Source organism: Glycine max, chromosome 10 (genome assembly GCF_000004515.6).
Source record: "Glycine max cultivar Williams 82 chromosome 10, Glycine_max_v4.0, whole genome shotgun sequence".
Classification (NCBI taxonomy): Eukaryota; Viridiplantae; Streptophyta; class Magnoliopsida; order Fabales; family Fabaceae; genus Glycine; species Glycine max.
Genome location: NC_038246.2, coordinates 1343751 through 1364109, shown reverse-complemented (window position 1 = coordinate 1364109; position 20359 = coordinate 1343751). Strand labels below are relative to the sequence as shown.

General features: G+C 33.6%; 1 protein-coding gene and 1 pseudogene across 2 annotated transcripts; both read left to right on the top strand.

Moving 5' to 3' along the window:
- The first annotated feature begins 6244 nt into the window (after positions 1 to 6244).
- Positions 6245 to 9219, top strand: LOC100787542 (probable N-succinyldiaminopimelate aminotransferase DapC; annotated as a pseudogene).
- A 990-nt stretch (positions 9220 to 10209) lies between these two features.
- LOC100802361 (heparan-alpha-glucosaminide N-acetyltransferase) lies at positions 10210 to 17025 on the top strand. Of its 2 annotated transcripts, XM_003535944.4 has the most exons (13): positions 10210 to 10456; positions 10769 to 10906; positions 11096 to 11177; positions 11372 to 11448; positions 11943 to 12052; positions 12858 to 12987; positions 14262 to 14378; positions 14486 to 14577; positions 14844 to 14910; positions 15037 to 15115; positions 15184 to 15275; positions 16390 to 16533; positions 16824 to 17025. In XM_003535944.4, the coding sequence occupies exons 1-13, from the start codon at positions 10256 to 10258 to the stop codon at positions 16962 to 16964; spliced, it is 1470 nt and encodes a 489-aa protein (XP_003535992.1). In that variant the 5' UTR covers positions 10210 to 10255; the 3' UTR covers positions 16965 to 17025. The 2 variants fall into 2 exon arrangements, with proteins under 2 accessions (XP_003535992.1, XP_025979800.1); XM_026124015.2 differs by lacking the exon at positions 10210 to 10456 and having other exon boundaries at positions 10774 to 10906; positions 11100 to 11177.
- Positions 17026 to 20359: the final 3334 nt, after the last annotated feature.

Genomic DNA, 20359 nt, shown 5'->3' with positions numbered 1-20359 from the left:
CTAAAACAAAAATTTATTGTAATAGTTATATCATAAGGACAAAACAAGTGAACCATAAAATCTCGTGCATTCAACAAAATGGAGAGGCTTACGGTGGACCTAAATCTATATTTGCATAAGGTTGATTTTCTACCCCCATAACACAAACGACGTATTCTCGAGTTCCTTTCGTATTCCAAGCTCCATTCATTTCACCCCGTCTTATCGCTTCCAATCGATATTCAACAAACCAGTTCTTCGAAGCCAAAAAAGACAAACCGGATTCTATGTATTTATTGTTTTGGTGAAATGATTGCAGAGTTACCGTATGAAAAATTTACTACAAGTTAAATAAGAAACACTTTGTTTTTTTATTGGTTAAAAATTAAATGAAAAAGAAAATTGACTGAATTTGGTTATTCATTTACATTTCGTACTGTGTAAAAACTCTTTTTTCTTGGTACAGAAAGAAAAAAAAACTATTTTTTTAGGAATGAAAGAATAAGTTTATAAAAGTTAAAGTGCTGGTTTTAATTTATGAAATAAGTTTAATTGATTTTTTCTTCTCATTTTTTTCTCTTACAAGTATATATATATATACAGAGAGAGAAATTAACGTAAAGAGGTTGTATGTTGGAGTACATTATTAATCATCCCTTTAAACAAGTCCGAGATGAATAATTAATATTGCTATACAGATAACCTTCATATACTCTACTTAGCCCAGATAATTAAGCAAAGGAATTGAAGCCTATCCATGAGAGATATAATTAAGAAAGAGAGAGAGGACAAGAATTACCGATATAATTAATGCATTGAAAGAGAGACACTTTATTGTCTTTACCTGTATTTTTAAAATAAATAAAAAATGAAAAGTAGTTGAAAAAAGTAATAGTGTAAGTATATTTTATCTTTATTAATAGTTATATCAAATGAAAAAGTAACAGGGAAGGCAAAGAAGGACGAGAAAAGAGAAGGACTGCAACGACAAGTAACTAGGGTTCGAAAAGCGTAGCAGTGGATTAATCATCTTTGCACCGTTGAGATCGTCAAGATCTATCGTTCCTGGTGGGTTCGGAGAGCGCGATGGTGGCACTAGGTATCCGCCAGGTCCGTCTGGTGGGATCGACAAAGGGGGTAACACTGGTGATGGTAGATTTGGCGGCAGAGGTGACGGTGGTAGCAGTGGCGGAGGAGATGGCCGTAAGGGTGGCGGAGGTGCTAGGGGTGGGGGTGGAAGCTCGCACTCCTTGCACATTATGTGAGGAACTTGGTCAACTTTTCCCACTATTGAGGTAGTTTGGGTGGCGGTGGCTGAAACAGTGGAGGAACATGTTGATAGGAGCAAAATAACGGAGGACAAGGTTAACATAGGCATAAGAGGAAAACAAGCCATGGTTTTTGATGAGTGTTCCAGAGGGATTGGAGGCATAGCAAATAGAAAGAAAAAAAACTAAAGTGAAGGCTTTTTGGTTACGAGCTGGGAGAGCTATATATGTTCCAGTATTCAATCAACTGAATGAAGATTTTTAAATTATAAAAATAGATTTTATGATATTCAATCAAGATAATTGTGATTTTTTTAAAAAAATGCAACAAAATTCATTGTTATTTAATAAAAAATTCACAACTTATAAAATCTTTTAGTTTTCAAAAATATGTAAATTTTGATGATTTTTTAAAGATGGATTTTAAGAAATTTTTTAATAAAAAATATCCTCAAACATTCTCATCCTTTTGTGAGTTGTCAAACTTTTTTTTATCCCATAAGACACAATAATCTTCTCTTTTCATTGAAGGTGATATATATATTTATAATTTTCTTCACACAAAATGTTGTTATGATGAATTTCAATTGACCAATCTCAATTGAATTTCCAAATTATATAAATTTTAACCTAATGTCAATGCATAAAGAAGCTTTTCAAAATTTAAATTAATTAGTGTTAATAATAGTTTTAATTATTACTCTAGATTTTACTTCTTATAACTCTTAAATAATATTGTTATGGAAAAAAGTTTTAATTTCTCATAGTGGAGGTGATCCTGTCTAGAACATTTAAGTGGGATGTAATATTTAACATGTCATCCTAGGTTACAGACATGACTATTTATTAGTTATTATTCACATATGTTTTGATATTTATATGTCGGGTCATTCATGGTATACAAAAACCTTCCCCATATCTTAGAAATCTCCGTATATGATCGTGTGTGCTAGTTAGTTGTTATTAGATGCAGATCATTCAACATTAATTGAATTGGACCAAGATTCGTTTTGATGGAGGAGATCGAAATACGATACAATCCGAAGGTTACAAATACGAAATAAATATAAATTAAAATCTTAAAATATAATAACATATTCGTGCATGGGTCACCGTACTAATGAAATAATAGAAAAGAAAACTATACATGCAATTTGTTGTTATTATCATTCTGATTGACTTTGAGGATGAAAAATATTGCAAAATTTGAAAGAAGAAAATGATTTAACAAAAGGGAATGATAGGAAAAAAGAAAATGATGCAAAACTTTGTGAGAGAGAAATGTACTTTACCCACACATTCTTTGATATACTCTTTTAAACATAATTTTTCATTAATTAAAATTTATTAAAAGTAGCAAAATTTTATAGATCTCATATTACGCATATTACATTGAATGATTCTTTTTTTTCATGTGTTTGAGAGTGTCTTCCTATAGCCCTCCTCTGCTCCTCATACTTGAGAAGACTAGTGTCATATATGACTTACTTCTCAAACGACTGATATTTTTCTCTCTCTTTAATTTCTATTTTCCCAATTTGTCCTATGCTCCCTTGTCTCTCACCACTCACTTGTTAAAAGTCATCTTAAGTGTAAACACTTATTAGAAGTCATCCTGAGAGGTCGACCTTCCAAGTATCGTTCATAGTTCTTCAAGTAGTTATGTGAGCGTAAGAACTTGTTAGAAATCATCCTGGGAGGTCGGCCTACCCAGGACTGTCCATAGCCCCTAAGTGCTAAGCCATGGGAGCATAATTAAGCATATATTTGTTAAAAGTCATCTTAATTAGGAGGTTAGCCTGAGAGAGACGAACCAGTTAAGAAAAATATTTCCTAAGATAGCATTTTTCTTGATACAAATGCAAATTATATGACATCTCCCACCACTTAGTAGTAAAGTAGTAAACACTTCTTTCACAGAAGAATCCTAAATGAATTAAATAAGTTAAAATCCTAGATGAGAGAAATTTGTTTAAGTTAAAGTATATGTAATAAGTTTATTTTAATTTATGAAATAATTAAGTTTAATTGATTTTACCTTATCATTTTTTCTCTTATAACAACGGAAAATTTTACGTAAAGAGAATCTATGTTGGACTATATTATTAACCACCCTTTTAAACAACACCAAGATGAATAATGCATATACCGATAGCCTTCGTCCATTTTACTCTAAAAACGAATATACACTCTATGTCGCTCACATAATTAAGCAAATGAATTGAAGCTCTAATGCTCAATCTATATCTGCAAAATATATATAAGAAATTACAAAGAGGCCGTCACTCTGGAATTAAGCATAGTGCATACATATTAATCAGGGAATAAATTGCACCAATATTTATTTGATCGTTAATTCAACACTAATCAAGGGTACGAAGCTAAACAACAATAGACACTTTAACGGCTCAGTCAGAAGAGATTTTTTTTTCATTTTCTTCCCTCTTCTTTTTCTCTGAAATTAATCTCACGCTCAATTTCTACGACAAGCTAAGCTAGTTCATTCTTTCTCTCTCTTTTGATTTATTTTTCTCATGCAAACATCCGAGTCCACTTGCTCAAGTAACAATAATGCATGTATCAAATGAACAAGTAATAGGGAAGGCAAAGAAGGAGGAGAAAAGTGAAGGAGTTCAATGTGAAGTAGCGTAGCAGTGGATTAATCATGTTAGCACCGCTGATAATATCGTCAAGATCTATCGTTCCCGGCGACGACGGAAGCTGCGGCGGCGGTTGTAGGTATTGGGGTTCCTCTGGTGTCTCCGGCAAAGTGGGGAGCAAGCAGTCAGCACCTCCACCACACGGTGGTTTTGGCGGTGGTGGACATTCAATAACCACGGGTGGTGGTGGTGGTAGTGGTTTTGGCGGCGGCGGACATTTAATAATAACCGGAGGTGGAGGTGATGCAGGCAACGGTGGTGGAGGTGATGGTGGTATCGGCGGTGGAGGTGACGGTGGCGGTGGACACTCTTTTGGTTGTGGGGGTGGAGGTGGAAGCTCGCACTCATTGCACATTATGCGTGGAACTTGGTCTTTTCCCACTGTTGAAGTAGTAGTTTGGGTGGTGGTGGTGGATGAAGCTGTTGTTAGGAGAAAAATAATGGAGTACAAGGTGAACACAAGAGAAAAATTAAGAGCCATGTTTTTGAATTGTGTATCGGAGAAGGAACTCGGACTAAGGAGAAGATAGCATTTGACAGGTAAGAACAAATTAGCTAGAAATGGTTTGTTCCAGAAAGAATGAAACTGAAGGCAAGATAACGAGAAAGGAAGGAACAAGAGAATGAAGGCCTTTGGTTACGAGGGGGAGCGAGATATATGCTTGTGTAGTTGTGTATTGCTGGCCGCACCATTTGTCGGTGTTTAATCTTCTACGATATCGTCTCATAACCATGTAATAGTTTCATGCAACGGTTAAAGTTTATTCTAGAAGTAATTTTAACTATCTGTTTCCGGTCAGTAATCTATAGCTAGCAAATAAGATGGACAAAAAACTGAAGGCAGATATTATATATTGGCTTTGTCAGATATCGATATTTGTAGACAGATTTATTGGCTGCATGCATATACATCGCATTCTTGGTCACGTGCAATTCTAGAGAATCGGAAAGAAAAAGAAAAACGTGTGTAACATTGTTGCTGCGACTCTTGCTAGTTACTGGTTAGCTAGGTGTGTACGAATGTAATTCATTATTCTAGCTGTGTATAACATTATTTGTATTGATCCTATGTCGAGATAAGCGAGTTTAACAACACGTACTACATGAATAGATAAGCTAGTCTCTCTTTTGTTTTTTTTTTTTTTTACCAAGGATAAGCCAGTTTTTGTTTTTTTATCATATCATTTTAATTAATTGTTAATTTTTTGTTAGAACTTAAAATATTAGTGGACTATTTGAACCTAAATCCTAATTCATATACGTTACTATCTTTTTGTAAAAAACAACCCCATGGGTAGTTAGAATAGTACTTTTGATAGCGTCAATAGCAACTCCAATTTAAAGCCTTAGATGGGCTTTAACTTGTAACTCCATCTTAAATTTTTTAATAATGCAATTGGAAATAAAATTCAATTTTGTACTGGAAGAAATTATTTTAACTGTAATTTTATAATTTTTTTAGAATATAGAAAGTAATTTTAAAAATTAAAACATTTAATTGAAAAAATTATTAAGGATTTGGATTTCTGTTTCAAACTTGATTGCAAATAAGATAATTTTTTAGATTTGTGTGATTGAGGGGGGCGGGGGATGTGAAAAAAGAAGAAAAACTCAAAACAATAATTTTATAAGGTAAAAAAATAAAATTTGGTGGGATCCATAGAAAGAATCTTTCCTACAAAATAGAGAAATTTAAGAGAGATATATAATTTGTTTTAATTTTTAATATTAAATACTACTAATTTTAACGTAACATAAAAGTATAAAAAAATACAATATATTAATTTTTAAATTGAAAGTTATTATTATTATAAAGTAAATTTGTATAATTTATATTTTTTTTTATCTTTTCCAATCAATGAATTAAATAAATAAGATTCTTATATATCTTTTTGATTTTATTTCTGTTTATTTAAATTAAAAATAAATAAAATTAATAGGCTCCCAAAAATTTGGGTCCCTTTCCTTAAAAACTAGTTATTAAAGTGCTCTACTAAAAATCCAATACTTGATACTCCTCAAAATGTGACTTAGACACTCTATAATATTCAAGTTTTTATTAAAAAAAATGACACTATTTCTCTTTACTGTTTTTTTTTATTAAATTATTTCACCTATCATATCTTTTGTGTCCTTATTTACTTTTTGTCTTTTATGGCTTTTCTTCCCATTGCATGATATTGTTTACTTTTGAATAGTTATGGGAATTAACGTACGTTTTAAAAGCGGGTCAAGGGCCAAGCAATGCAATTGTAACCATCTCCAGACAGATAAAGATAAGGCATGGCTGAGACCTGAGATGAAGTAAGAAAGAAGAGAACAGAGAAAATAATAATAATGGAAGGAAAGTTGTCACGTGCAGCAAAGAAGATACCATCGTCTTCCATTTAAGAACTGTCCCAGCTCGCTCAGAGATGCAACGCCATCAACCTCGCCGAGGGCTTCCCCGCCCCTCCTCACCTCAAAAACGCCGCCGTTTCTGCCATCATTTCCGACTCCAGCCAGTACAGGTAGCTTTCCTAACATAAACTCATTGTTAATTTATATATCTTCATTTTTTCAACTATTGATGGAAACTACTCTACTCTTTGTAATTCAGTCGATCGAGGCACTTGCAAGGTGTATGTGATCTCTTGGCCAAGATAGTGAAGCAAATGCATGGTTTAGACATCGACCCTCTTAAGGACGTAGCTATTTGCTGCGGTCAAAGCGAGGCATTTGCAGCTGCAATCTTTGCAAGTATATATGTTCTCTTCTTGTAATATGGTTAGTTTACGAGCTTTAAGGTTATGAGTTGGTTACATAGATGTTGTGTTTCAAACAGCACTTGACCCGGGAGACGAAGTCATACTTTTCGACCCTTCCTATGAAACGTATGAAGGATGTGTTGTCATGACCGGGGGAGTCCCAGGAAGCTTGCAATCTTGAACCTTGTTTAAGTATGTTTCATTATGTTACTTATGATTTAGGAACAATGATTCATAGTACAGCTTGGTATGTGGTGTTGTGTCAATTCTTCGGATGGTCCCGCTCGCATGTTTGTTGTATCTGGATGTGTTGTAATTGATATTACATCATGTAATTTCCGTTTGATTTTGTATTCATAATTGGACAGATTCACGTGCCACTTGACCCGCCTCAATGGACACTGGATTCAAGCAAATTACCCAGATCATTTACTGAGAAAACTAAAGCCATAGTCCTGAACAGGTTAGAAATCCAAATTTATAATTCCCTCCACTTTAGATGGTCTTCATTCTCATCATGGGAAGCCTCAGATTAGTCCCCTTGACATCCTTCAATCAATAGAATAGCGATTGAGTGAATCTTTTTATAAAATAAAAATGTGAATAAGAAATGCTGGTGCTATCAGTTTATGGTTTAAGCTTTTGTAATCATTTGAAATTTTGTATGTCATTAATGATTCACGTTATCTTTTTTGTGTATTTTGATGGTTGTCAAGATTTCCAACTCCCGAGGATTAGCCTCTGATATGCCCAGATTTTGTGAGGCATTGCAATCCTTGAAGAAGTTTGGTGTGTTTTGTTTGTGTTTCATTTTTCTGTGGTTCCAAATTTCTCTTTCACAGACTACTATCAAAAGGGTAAAGCATTGAGGAGATGCTTTGATTTTCTTTCATTATTTTGGATGCTTGAAGTGACTGTGTTATAATAAAGACAATCAATTCAAGTTTTTTTGCTATGCGTCACAATGTTTGAAAAAATGTTTAGTCTCATGATATGAACTACAAAATGCTGACATAAAGTTTAAACAGTCCTCACAATCCTACAGGAAAAGTTTTCACAAAAGAGGAACTTGAGATTATTGCTGGGATACTGCAGCCGGAATTTCCTGGCTATAACAGATGAAGTATGACACTCCTTTACTTGGTACTGATAGAACTTCAATTCCAGGATTTAAACATGTTATTTGTGGGATGAATTAAAATAATTAGATATACATGTTCTATATGAATCTTCTTCTGCCTCTTCTATTTAGTGTAATTAATGGAATATGCCCTAGAGGCTAGAGCACATATATGTAGTTTTAGGGGGTCACAACACAACTTATACAGGCTTACCATCTCATGACAATATATATTTTTCTTTTGCTATTAATTGATTTGTCTTCGACAAAGCTATCATTTTTTTATTTGCTTTTAATTTGGATCATGGTACTTCTCTCTGCATGAATGCATAATCACAAAAAAAAAAAAAATACTGGGAATTTCAAATTTGCAAGAGTAGAATATTTGTCTAGTATTTAAACAATGTAATGTTTTTGCCTTCTTTTGGATTCTTTATGTAGGTATACGAGCATATAACGTATGACAACCTAAAACATATATCCCTGGCCTCATTTCCTGGAATGCAAGAGCGGACAATTATAACGTCTTCTTTGCCAAAATCATTCAGTGTCACAGGTAACCGGTCTAAGCTGCATGAACTAAACTACACTGGAAGTTTTCATCATTGCCATAAAGAATGCCTTTAAGTCACTGTTGGTATGTCATGTATCAGGTTGGAGAGTTGGATGGGCAATTGCACCAGCTTTTCTTGCGTCTGCTATCAGAAATATTGACGGAAGGGTTACAGATTATGCTCCAGCACCTTTTCAGGAAGCTGCATTGACTGCTTTGAGAAGTCCCCCTGAATACTTTGAATCACTCAGAAGGGTAAGAGTCAAAAGTACATTTGAGGAGACATGGTACTAGTGGTTGTTCTATACAACTAGAAGTAGAATTTTGATGGCATTATTGACTCACCTCCTCAAAGACAACAAAGCTATATATATTTTTTTAATGTATGCAGGACTATCAATCAAAAAGAGACTATATCATCAAGTTGCTAGGTGGAGTAGGTTTTAAAATAGAGTTTATACCTCAGGATTCCTTCTTCTTATTTGCTGAGCTTCCTGATAATTGCCCTCTTTCAGATGTATGTGCATTCTTTACTCTCTTCTACTAGATATTAGTGTAAGAACTATTTCAACGGTCATTAGTCCTTAAGTCCATTTAAGTTGGATTTTTCTGCAATACATAAGTCCATTATTCTATTGTTTCTTTCTAGCAATAAATGTTTTTTTGTTCACAGGTAGAATTTGTTAAGAAGCTAATACTAGAAGCAGGGGTAGTGGCTGTTCCAGGACAAGGATTTTTTCATACAAACTTATCATCAAATGAAGTTTCTAACTTAAACTATCAGAAGAGATACGTCAGGTTTGCTTTCTGCTAGAGTGATGCAACTTTGACTATGGTTGCAGAAAGACTGGGCAAGCTTTTGGATGCTGCAAGGCGTCTTGCGCTTCACTAAAGTAGGAGATAGAATAATGGAACGACAACTATGATTGAGGTCTGAGGATGGTCGAATTAATGAAGCTTGTATTACAGATTCATTTGACCGAAAGACAGTGAAATAAGCTAAGCTTGTATTGATTAGTTTATAATAGAGGAGTGCATTTGATTAGTTTGTTTCAGTGCATTAAACATGTTATCTAAATCCAAATAATAACTCGGTCCGGTTTAACAAATTTTAAATGATTTAATTTGTTAAATTTAGTTTGGTTGGATTTTTTTTTTCACATACCTAAGTCAAGTTGACAAGAAAATGAAATGAGTAAACGACAAGGTTATCAATGGAGGTTGGCCAAAATTCTGTCATAAAGATGCCATTCTGCCATATGGCGCTGCCATAGCATGCCTTCTTTTACAAATTGGCTATGGCGAAGGGGTGAAAAAATGTTACATTATACTATTATAGTGTTATGGCGACATTATAATTATTATTTAACAACATTGGTAAACACTAAGCAATCACCTTAGTTCTTCAAATTAGAAGGTACTATGACATTAGTTTTTGAATCAAGAAATTGAAAAAATAACTTTAAAAGTCCAAATTGACAATCACGTCAATTTAAAATTAAAAAAAAGTGTGATTCAAATGATAATATTAACATATTTTTAAAGAATAAAATAATATTAGTTTAGTTTAGTGACTTATTTGACATTTTTTTAGTTTTAAGAACTTATGTGATGAAGCCTATCAAATTGTGGACTTGAGTCTTGAAATGAAATGCTTCTTGCCTTTTTATATTTTATATTCATAGTATACCGTTAGTTAGGTTTAATTTGAGCAAAGTGTTTAGATTATTATAAATCAGATAATATAGTTTTTGATTTTCTCCGATAAAAAAATAAATTATAAAGAAAAAAAGAAACTGTTAAAATGGGCCAATTAAATTGGAGGCAAGTCATACCCAACCCAACTCCGATAGCCCAAATAAAGGAGCGCCCGCCAAACGAGGAAAATACTAAAACAACCTCATCTGAGACTTGGAAGTTGGAGGAAAATGTCAAGTGAGGTAGAAGAAGAAGAAAGAAGACCTCTTATCGGCCATGATTTAGGTTCCTCAATTCTCATCGTTCATCAAAATGAAGACACTATCTCAATCTGTCCTTTGCCACAATCCAATCCTACAGATACATCCTCTCTTTCTCTTCCTAATCAACGCCTTTCTTCTCTCGATGTCTTCCGCGGTCTAACTGTTGCGGTTCGCCCCCACTATTTCTCTTCAATTATTTCATGTTTATTATTACTTCCAAACCGCCACTGATTGAGGACGGTTCTTTATAGTTGTCAATACAAAATAAATAACAGTATTTACTAGCTTAGCATTAAGGGGAAGCAAATTAATTAGCTAATAAGACTATTATTTGAATATTTTTAATTTTAATGTCAGTTGACAGTTAGTTAATTCTATCCATTTTGTGATTGTGCTTAGTTGAGCTACTTAGCAATAACTTGAATCTAGTTGTTCCTCCTTGCATTAAAAGTATAATGAATCGCTTAAATTTTGATGCAGTTGATGATATTAGTTGATAATGTGGGAAGGGCATTCCCGTCCTTGAATCATTCTCCATGGTTTGGAGTGACACTGGCCGATTTTGTAATGCCGTTTTTTCTCTTTGTGGTTGGCGTTTCGATCGGTCTGGTATTCAAGGTACGAAATCTTCCAAACCTCGTTCTCGCCTTTTTTTTTTTTAAGGATACTGTCCTATGCTGCGATAGTGATGTTTTGGACTCTGGACTGTATTATAGTATGTATTAGTGGCTTTCTTATATATAGACATGCAAATGATGAAAGAACCGAAATTTTGAACAATGTTCTAATTCTTGGATGGCATTTTAGAAAGTCTCTAGCAAACCCAACGCCACAAAGAAAGTCATATCGAGGACGCTTAAGCTTTTCCTTTTGGGACTGTTACTTCAAGGTATGTTCACCTGCTTTTCTTCCATTTCATTACCTTCTCAACCAGCTAAAATATTTCAGGCAAAAGTCTAATGTATACTTCTTCGCATCTTGTTTTTCGTAGTAATTAAATCCTTGTTTTGTAGCTGTGTGTGTGTGTAAGCTATGCAACTGATAGTCATTGCTTTAATGTTTCTGACTAAAACTTATTCATAGGTGGGTATTTCCATGGGCACGGCAAATTAACGTATGGAGTTGATTTGAGCAAGATACGCTGGCTTGGCGTACTTCAGGTAGCTGGAACCAGTAAAGTTGTTAACCCTTGCTAACTTATTGGGCTTTTTTCTTTTAGTTATGTCTAATTCAATAGTTCTGGTATTATTGTTGTACATGTTAGTCTTTTCTTTATGATTTCCTTCATGCCACTGACAATTACCTGTTTCATTGATGTTTTCTTAAATAACTTATCTGTTTGATCTATGGTTTACAAGTGATTGCACTTAACATTGTTATAATGCCACTTCTTGTCTGTTGTATTATCAATGCTTGGTGTACTGTATTGGGGAAGTGAATACAAAGTTTTCTCGGTAATGCTTTAACTTAAGGATGGTTACAGATTTGTGACAAGTAGAAGAGTCATTTAGTCATTGAAATTGGTTGTACTGTGATAGGGCATAGTTATTTCTACCAAGAAAAAAGGTCAACTAAGAAAATAATCAATTACCTTTGCTTTAGTTTTATAAAATGTGTTTACAGTTTGATACATAATTTCCTTTATGGTATGCAGAGGATATCTATTGGATATTTCTTTGCCTCGATATCAGAGATTTGGCTTGTAAACCATAATATTTTGGTTGACTCACCTGCAGGTTTTGTGAGGAAATACTCCATTCAGTGGTGAGTTTACTTTTCTTGTGTTTAGTTCTTTCAAGGGACTGAGCATGGCAATTAAAAGTTTCAATTTCTATGTTGAATGTCAATATAAAATATGCATAATAATGCCACGTTTCTTTGTCATTTTCTTATATCAGTTTGTTTAGTAGATGAGTTATTTTGTGCTAATACTCACTACATATCAATGCAGATTATGTGACCTGAATCATGAAATGATGCATATTACTTTGGGTTCTATAATGACCTTAATTTTTTTTTATTTTGACATTTTCATATGAAATGAACATTTTTGTCATGTGTCATGGATCTCTTTGATATATGGTTCACTATGCTGGATCGTAAGATGACAAACTTGATTAAGATATGTATTTTTCTTTCTTTTGCTTGTGTATTCTGAATTGGTTTCAACTTTTGTTGATTGGATTTTAATCTCTTGAGATGAAAATGTGAAAGCCATCACTAGAACCTTACAATTCAATATAAATTAATGTTGCAACTTGCGACTGAACTTTGTCACAAAAGGTTCATCGTTCATGTGACTAGTTGTGAATCATTAGAAATTTCCCTTCATATTGTTAGGCCAACTGCCTACCCTATATAATAAACAAAAGGCTGAAAATATCTTTTATAAACTTTTCAAGCTACCACGTTTGCAAAAATAAATAAATATAAATAATCCAGGTTACTTTAATTGATCCAAGATACTAGCTCTCTGCATCTAAGTGTCAAAATTAACTTCTGTGGGCACTGCCTTTTGCTTGCCTTATGATATTATTTTTTGGTGCTAACTGCTTGTTTCATTCTGCAGGATGTTTTCTATCTTACTTTGCTCAGTGTACCTTTGTTTGCTCTACGGTCTTTATGTTCCGAATTGGAAATTCAAACATTCTAATTTGCTTTCGTCCAGTGACTCCAGTCATCTATCAATTATTCAAAACGTGAGGGTTTTGTCAATTTGTTTTATTGAATGATGAAAGATGTATCATGACTTTTTTTTTTTTACTGAAGTTTTGGTTTATGATTTCTTGTGCACATATTATGACTCATTATGTACAATAGATGAAGTCAACATGTAATTTGGTTTCTTATTGCTGATATCCTTTGTGGAATCTGTGTCAAGATATATAATTTGTCCCCCGCCCCCACCAATTCTGTTGAAAAAGCAACGCTTATAATATAGTAGGGATTTTGATTGAGCTCTGTCCTTGTCAATCCTCATGAGTCGTGAGATCTGATTGCTTTCTTTACTTTTGATTTATTCCCTAATGTAGATAGAGTCAACATTTAATTTGGGTTCTTATTGCTGATTGTCAATCCTTCCTTTGTGGCAGCTGTCAACCACATAATTAATAAACCCCTTCCCCTATATTGTTGAATAAGAAACTCTCTTATAATAGTAGAGGTATTGATTGAGCTCTATCTTGATCATTGTTAATTCTCATTGATTAGAGTGCTTTCTATTTTTTTGTACTTTGTTTAGAGATAGAATTGCATATTTAGTCTCCCCTTCTGTTTGTTAAATAAGTTGCTTGGTTAATCAATAGGAAAATTGTTGTGAACTTACGACATTTATAATTACATAGAGCTAAACTAGATGCAAGGCAAAACCTCTTAGGCTCTTATCACTGCAAATCTAATTACTATAAGTCTATATCACATCCTACATTCTAAAATTCCATTAGAAGTTTGAGCTATTGAACTATGGACCAAACAACTACCTTGGAAATTTGCTTAAACCATCAAGTAGTTCTGTAGTGTTGGATGGCATGTGAGCTTCAGTTTTGTACTTCCAAATAGCACAAACCATCTCGTTGATAATACATGGCTTTTCATTTTTTAAAATGGAATTTTAGGTTTGCATGCCATAAAATGATGAAACCCTCTCAGGCTAGCGTCCATGCATCATGCTATGTAAAAATGATTAAGTGTACTTAATGGACTGAGAAAATAATAATCTAGAGAGTAATATTCATAAACAAACATTACAGATTAGTAGGATACAGATGTATGTTGTGTCACATTATGGTGATTGGCATTTCATTATTCATGCATTATGATGGCTTATTTTTCTTGTTTATTATTATTATTTTTTAAATTATATGTCATTTTTATTTTTTATAACTCTCCCTACTTAGTGGGGGAAAAACGTTTTGTTGTTTGGTATTTTCTTTATCATGGGGAATAAACTCAACATACCATATTTGTTTGCCAGGTTCATTGTGAAGTGAGGGGCAGTCTTGAACCTCCTTGTAATGTTGTGGGATTTATTGATAGATTAATTCTTGGTGAAGATCATATGTACCAGCGTCCTGTGTACATAAGAACAAAGGTTATTTACCCTCTCGGGTAACTCCTGCATTGAATCTATTGCCACCTCAAATTTCATTTTCTTATCTATTAGATGATCTTATTCTTGACCTTTTTTTTCATTTTCAGGAGTGTAGTGTCAATTCTCCTGACTATGGACCCTTGCCTCCAGATTCACCTGGATGGTGCCTTGCACCATTTGACCCAGAGGGTATTTTGAGGTCGAAAAGCATTCCCTGCTCCCTCCTTTTATCCTTTCTTTTATAAGTATTATAGTGGCATCAAAACTATCGTTACATCTTATAATTTGAGTCACCAATAATCAAGATATTTTATTTTATTGAGTTTTGCAAAGTGCTTGGTTTATGTTATGTTGATGTATTTTCACTGTTCTCTCATGTATGGGTATTTTTTATCTGAGATTAGATTGGCATTTTTAAATTTTATTGATGTAATGTTTGCTAATTGATTTTCTGAACTCTTCCAGTTCACTGATGGCTGCAATTACTTGTTTCATGGGATTGCAATATGGGCACATAATTGTACATTTGCAGGTCTGGATTATGATTCCTTTTTATCTTCTACCAGAATCCAATCTCAGTGCCTTAGGTGGAAGATTTAAAATTTGACCCTAGGATATGTATATTTTTTATGATTCAACTCCTTTCTTGTCCATTCAGGGCCACAAGCAGAGGGTACTTCTTTGGTCTGTGTTTTCCTTCTCTCTATTGCTCATAGGATACATTCTGGAGATCTTAGGTACTATCTAATTCTAAATTTCTTAAGATCAATAGGTTCTATTCTCTAACAACTGTATAGTTTTTCAGGAATGCCTTTATCAAAAGCACTGTACACATTAAGCTACACGTGTATCACTGCAGGGGCATCAGGCTTAGTCTTGACTGCTATCTATTACATTGTAAGTTCATCCGTGTGTCGTAAGTGGAAATAATCTATATCCTAGTTTAAAAAAGAGATAATAGGCAAATGAATGTTCCCGTGATGAGCAAAAGGTAGTAGGCTGGTATTCATGCGGTTAATCACCTAGTCCACCAATTGTTGAGCCCATTTGTTAACCCACACAATACAGCAAAAAAAAAAAAAAAGAGAAAGAAAATAATAGTGACATTCTGTTCTTAATAGCTGATAGAGTCCTGGCCGCAACTTCTCTTGGCAATTCCAAACTCCAAATTTACACTACTTAAGCTTGGCCTCAAGTTTGAAAGTCCAAATAGAACGTATAAGATTATGTCTATTAGGATGTTGCCACTAATTGTGATTAACAATAATAATTTTTATAGCTCTGTGCTTTACTATTATTGTTTGTTTGTAATACAACTTGAATTTTATTTTGTAAATATCAAGTCATAGCCAGCTCTTACACACACACACACACACATATATATAGGACTGAGATCAAATTACACTAGTGTAATTTTGAAGTGTTACACCCATCCTCAATCATTGATTCTTTTGTCATCTAACGGTCCTAATAAAAACACATTAGTGAATAATGAGTCACGTGCAAAGAGATGTAGGGTGAGAGATGCCAACAAAGGAATTACCATTGTGTATAACAGAGGTAGTGGAATCAAATGTCTGGCATTCCTCTGCCAAATATTTAGCCATAGTGCCTTGAAATTGTCTCTGGGCAATGATGTTTGTGAGGTTTTGGCAATGATGTTTGTGAGGTTTTGGCAATGATATTAGGGAGGAAAATGGGCATATGGATGAATTCTTATCTGAATTAGACACTGAAGCATATATTTATATTAGGAGTCATAAATGCAAGGGGAATTACAATTAATGACAAGAATATACGGTTACTCTAATTAAAATATTACATAAATATATAATCTGCCCTATTTACATTATTACTATAATTACTACAATTACATGATTTCTAACACATATAGGTTGGCTTGACTTGTATTGCCTGATGCTATTTGTAATTGTTCAAGCGAATTAAATGACTGTAATCACTGGCAAATGTTTAAAAACCTGCAACCTCATCAAAACATATTTTCTTGCAGGTTGACATAGAACATCTCAGAAAGCCTACAGTTTTACTGCAATGGATGGGAATGAATGCTCTTGTTGTATATGCATTGGCAGCTTGTGACATTTTCCCAGCAGTTATCCAGGGTTTCTATTGGCATTCTCCTGAAAATAATTTGGTAATGTTTGTTTCCCAATGATTCTTTGAATATCTCCTCTTTCATTTTAAGTTATTTAAGCTCGAACTTGTTTTTCCTTTGAAGATTAATTTTTACCAATAGAGTTAGCATCCCCCATCTTAGATTTTTGTAATTTTCTCTTTGGATTTAGAACTAAACTGCTATTCCTAAATACTAACATAAGCATTCCTAAATTTGTCACAACTGCATTTTTTGGTGGAGGGAGACATTGATGTTACTGGAAATACCTTCTCATACTTGATTAGTTAAGTTGGTAATTTACTATGCAGGTTGACGCCAGTGAAGCTTTAATGCAGATCATATTTCATTCCAAAAGGTGGGGTACACTGGCCTTTGTAATAGTTGAGATTTTATTCTGGGGTCTTTTTGCTGGTTTCCTCCACAAGAAAAGGATATATATAAAATTGTAATAGATCACCCAATCATGCAAAAGACGATGACATGTACATATATTTATATATGTTCCTTCTAGATATCTTCCTCTAGAAACTAGCCATGCTTTTAAGTACATATCTTGTGTGGTTATATTTTGTTGATTCTCCTGTAGCCTGCCAAAGTTGTCTTTCTCCACTTTAGCTTTGGAATGTCTGAAAGGCATTTCCACTATTTGTGTCTTGAAAATCTTGAGGGTAGCAGAATTCAGCATGGGACTGAATGCTTAACTAAGACCTTTTGGATGTACGCCCCGCAATATGACCAAGTTCTTTTTCTTTTCTTTTATCCAGAACCAAGATTGTTACAGCTATTTGCCATTACTAGGGGAGTTAATGTACAGGTGAGGAGGGGTTCCTCTTCGGTTTCGTGGAGACAAAATCAGGAGAAAGTTTTGTATAGACACAGCCCCATCAGGTCACATTTAAACACAACCACGAAAAAGATGACACCTCATTAAAATTTAAAAAGAAAAACTCAATAAATAAAATATAAAACTATAAGCATGTGACTGTGAACTTTTTTTCCCTCTCTCAACCCTCATCACTTATCAAATTCTCACTGTGAAGCAACCACCACCATCATCAATCTTTCAAATCATATTTGAAAAATTTGGCAAAACATTCTTGAACAAAAATCAAACCTTCCTTCCATTAATAATTGTTCGGAATACATTTAAAGAGTACACGCTAAAAAAAAAAAAAGCAAAGAAAAAAATTATAGAAAAAACTAAATACACCACGCAAGTCTCAATAGTCAACGGATCGAGCTCCGCACTTTCAAATCAAGAGTGACCGGCGTCGGCATTTCTTTTTCCGGTATTGTAAATTCCAATCCAACGAACAGCTCTGGAAGCTACCGAATTGATGCACCTCTGCGTGGTTCCTAGTGTTTTGGCCTTAGGCATCAATGTGTCACGAGATTTTAGAATTTTGATGGAGTCCTTGAGGCTTTTGAGCACTTCCGGGAGAGGAACCTCTCCTTCTTCTTGGAAATAAGGTCGTCATCGGAATAATCTTCGTTCATTCCGAGAAATTTGTGGGTACATCGGAGCGTGACCACATTAGAAGGAGGTAGTTTGATTTGGATGCCGTGACAGAATTTTTCCGCCATCTCAAAGGCCTCCGGAAACCTTTCACGTAATTCTATTGTTCCACGGTTTCATCTTAACAGAATTTGGAAGATTGGTGTGCCACAGTGAGGTTCTGCATTAAGCAATCTGCTTTTCACTTTGAATCTTACCATTCGCTTTATCTGAAAAATGTGTTTAAGATAGAGACAGCTCAATAAAAAGTCTATGCAGGAAGTTGTTTTCTAAAGACAAATGATAGAAACACAAATTTTTTCGCACATTCTTTTTAATAGGTTGAAATTAATTAAAAATGGAAATTTTGTGGTTTTACATTTTATTTAATAATTTTTTTTTCTGATTTTGTAACTTTTTGATAAACTAGAGAAGTATTCTTAACATTTCCCGTTTTCTAAATTATACAAGATTAAGATAAATATATTTTTTAAAGAAGATTAAAATAAATGTTAGTAATACATTGAAATTTGTGGCAAATCACAAACTTGTAGACTTTTTATCATTTATCAAGTGTCATTCATAATTTTATAATTTTTAATAAATTTTACCAATAATAAAAAATGTGTAACAAGAAATATTTTATATTTTAAAAGGTGTATTGATAATACTCCTTAAAGACTAAGGAAGGCAATCTCAGCTCAGGTTTTGTTTTATACAAGATAATCATATAAAATTAGCTTGTATGAAAAAAAAAGTTATATCGGATACAAAAACAGGTTATGGATCCCTTAAAAGCCGTTTGATTGATTGGTAGATAAAAGGAATTAAAGCGTGGTATTTTTCATTAAAAAGAACGTAAAATATATGCATCTTATCCAAATTCATTCACGAAAATTTTCACCCCTATAGTTTTCACATTTTGACTTTGTGATTATGTAATAGGAATGACTAACCGATAGAATGAAAATCGGAATTCAATCATTACGATTTTCGTACTAATAACCATTATAACCATTCGTACTTAGAAAAATAACAAAGTACAATGAACCCGTATGAAAATTTGATTCTTGATTATCCATATAGAAAAAACTTTGATGTCAGTGATAAATTTTACTTTAATGATTCTTACACCTTGAAATGAATTACTCTTTAACTATTGGACGGAAAATATCTAAAGGGTAAATGAATATATTCTTACTTTTCACCTAATTGAAGTATAAAAGATAACTAGAGGAACTCATGTGCTAACAACAACAACAACAACGCCTTATCCCACTAGGTGGGGTCGACTACATGGATCAATTTTCGCCATAATGTTCTATCAAGTACCATACTTCTATCCAAACTCATGTGCTAAGGAAGAAAGAAAAAAAAATCGAAACAGTTGGCTCGTGTTTTAATTAGAACTAGTTTTCACGTTTGTTCGATATATACTTATCTATAAAATCAAACTTTTATATTAAAACAAATATAATTAACTATCTAAAATCTCCAAAAATACAAAAATAATAGGCTTTGTTGAATATGAATTTTAGGGTCTTTTGAATCATATTATGCATCACTTAGTTCTGAGGGGGAAGACCAAATAAAAAGAAAGAAAGAAACAAAAGCAATCCAATCTTGTCTGCTGTTCTGTGTGCTACAAAACTAAAATTTGGGAACTTTCCGCATAGAAGTAGCTTGTTCATATTTGGTAAGAACCTAATATGGTGCATAATGTTGTTCCTTCTAATCGAAGACAAGATATAGAAAAAGACTTACCAGTAGCAAAGAGTTCCCTATCTCTTTTTTTTGGCATCTTTAACACTGGTCTTGTCGTTTTCAAAAGTAAAATAAACTCATCAAAGAAAGAATTAATTAGTTAATCTGCCCCAGTCACAATAGTTCTGTCTCTGGTTTCTACTTTTCCAAACTATATATACAAGGTAGTGTCATCTATCCGTTTCCCTCCACATAGCTCCACTTATTATTCAGAAAACAGAAAAAAAAAAATGTCTACTGAGAAAGGCAATGCTGATATTTCAGACAATTCTGTTCAACCACCATCCAGTGAAAACAATCTTGAAAAATGGCACTTCGGAAGAGCACTGGCATACAGAGCAGTTTACGGTTCTAATCACAGAAAAAGTAGAGGTAATGCTTCCAAGATATCACCAAGCAGGCTCAGCAAGGTCTCACTGGCTGCTGATAACACACAAGATAATTAACTAGCTTGAAAATATGCTCCTATATTTGTGTATGTACCCTTTTACTTCTAGTAGATGGAATCTGATTTGTTAGTTTTATCTTTGTTCCATTTTTATATGTTGATTGTAGAACAGAAACTTCAAATTGGTTGATGCATTA

Coding starts and splice junctions, on each gene's coding strand:
- LOC100802361 (XM_003535944.4), top strand. CDS start 10,256: ATGTCAAGTGAGGTAGAAGAAGAAGAAAGAAGACCTCTTATCGGCCAT. Junction 14,379..14,485: donor CTGTGTACATAAGAACAAAG/GTTATTTACCCT, acceptor TTTCATTTTCAG/GAGTGTAGTGTCAATTCTCC. Junction 14,911..15,036: donor ACATAATTGTACATTTGCAG/GTCTGGATTATG, acceptor TTGTCCATTCAG/GGCCACAAGCAGAGGGTACT.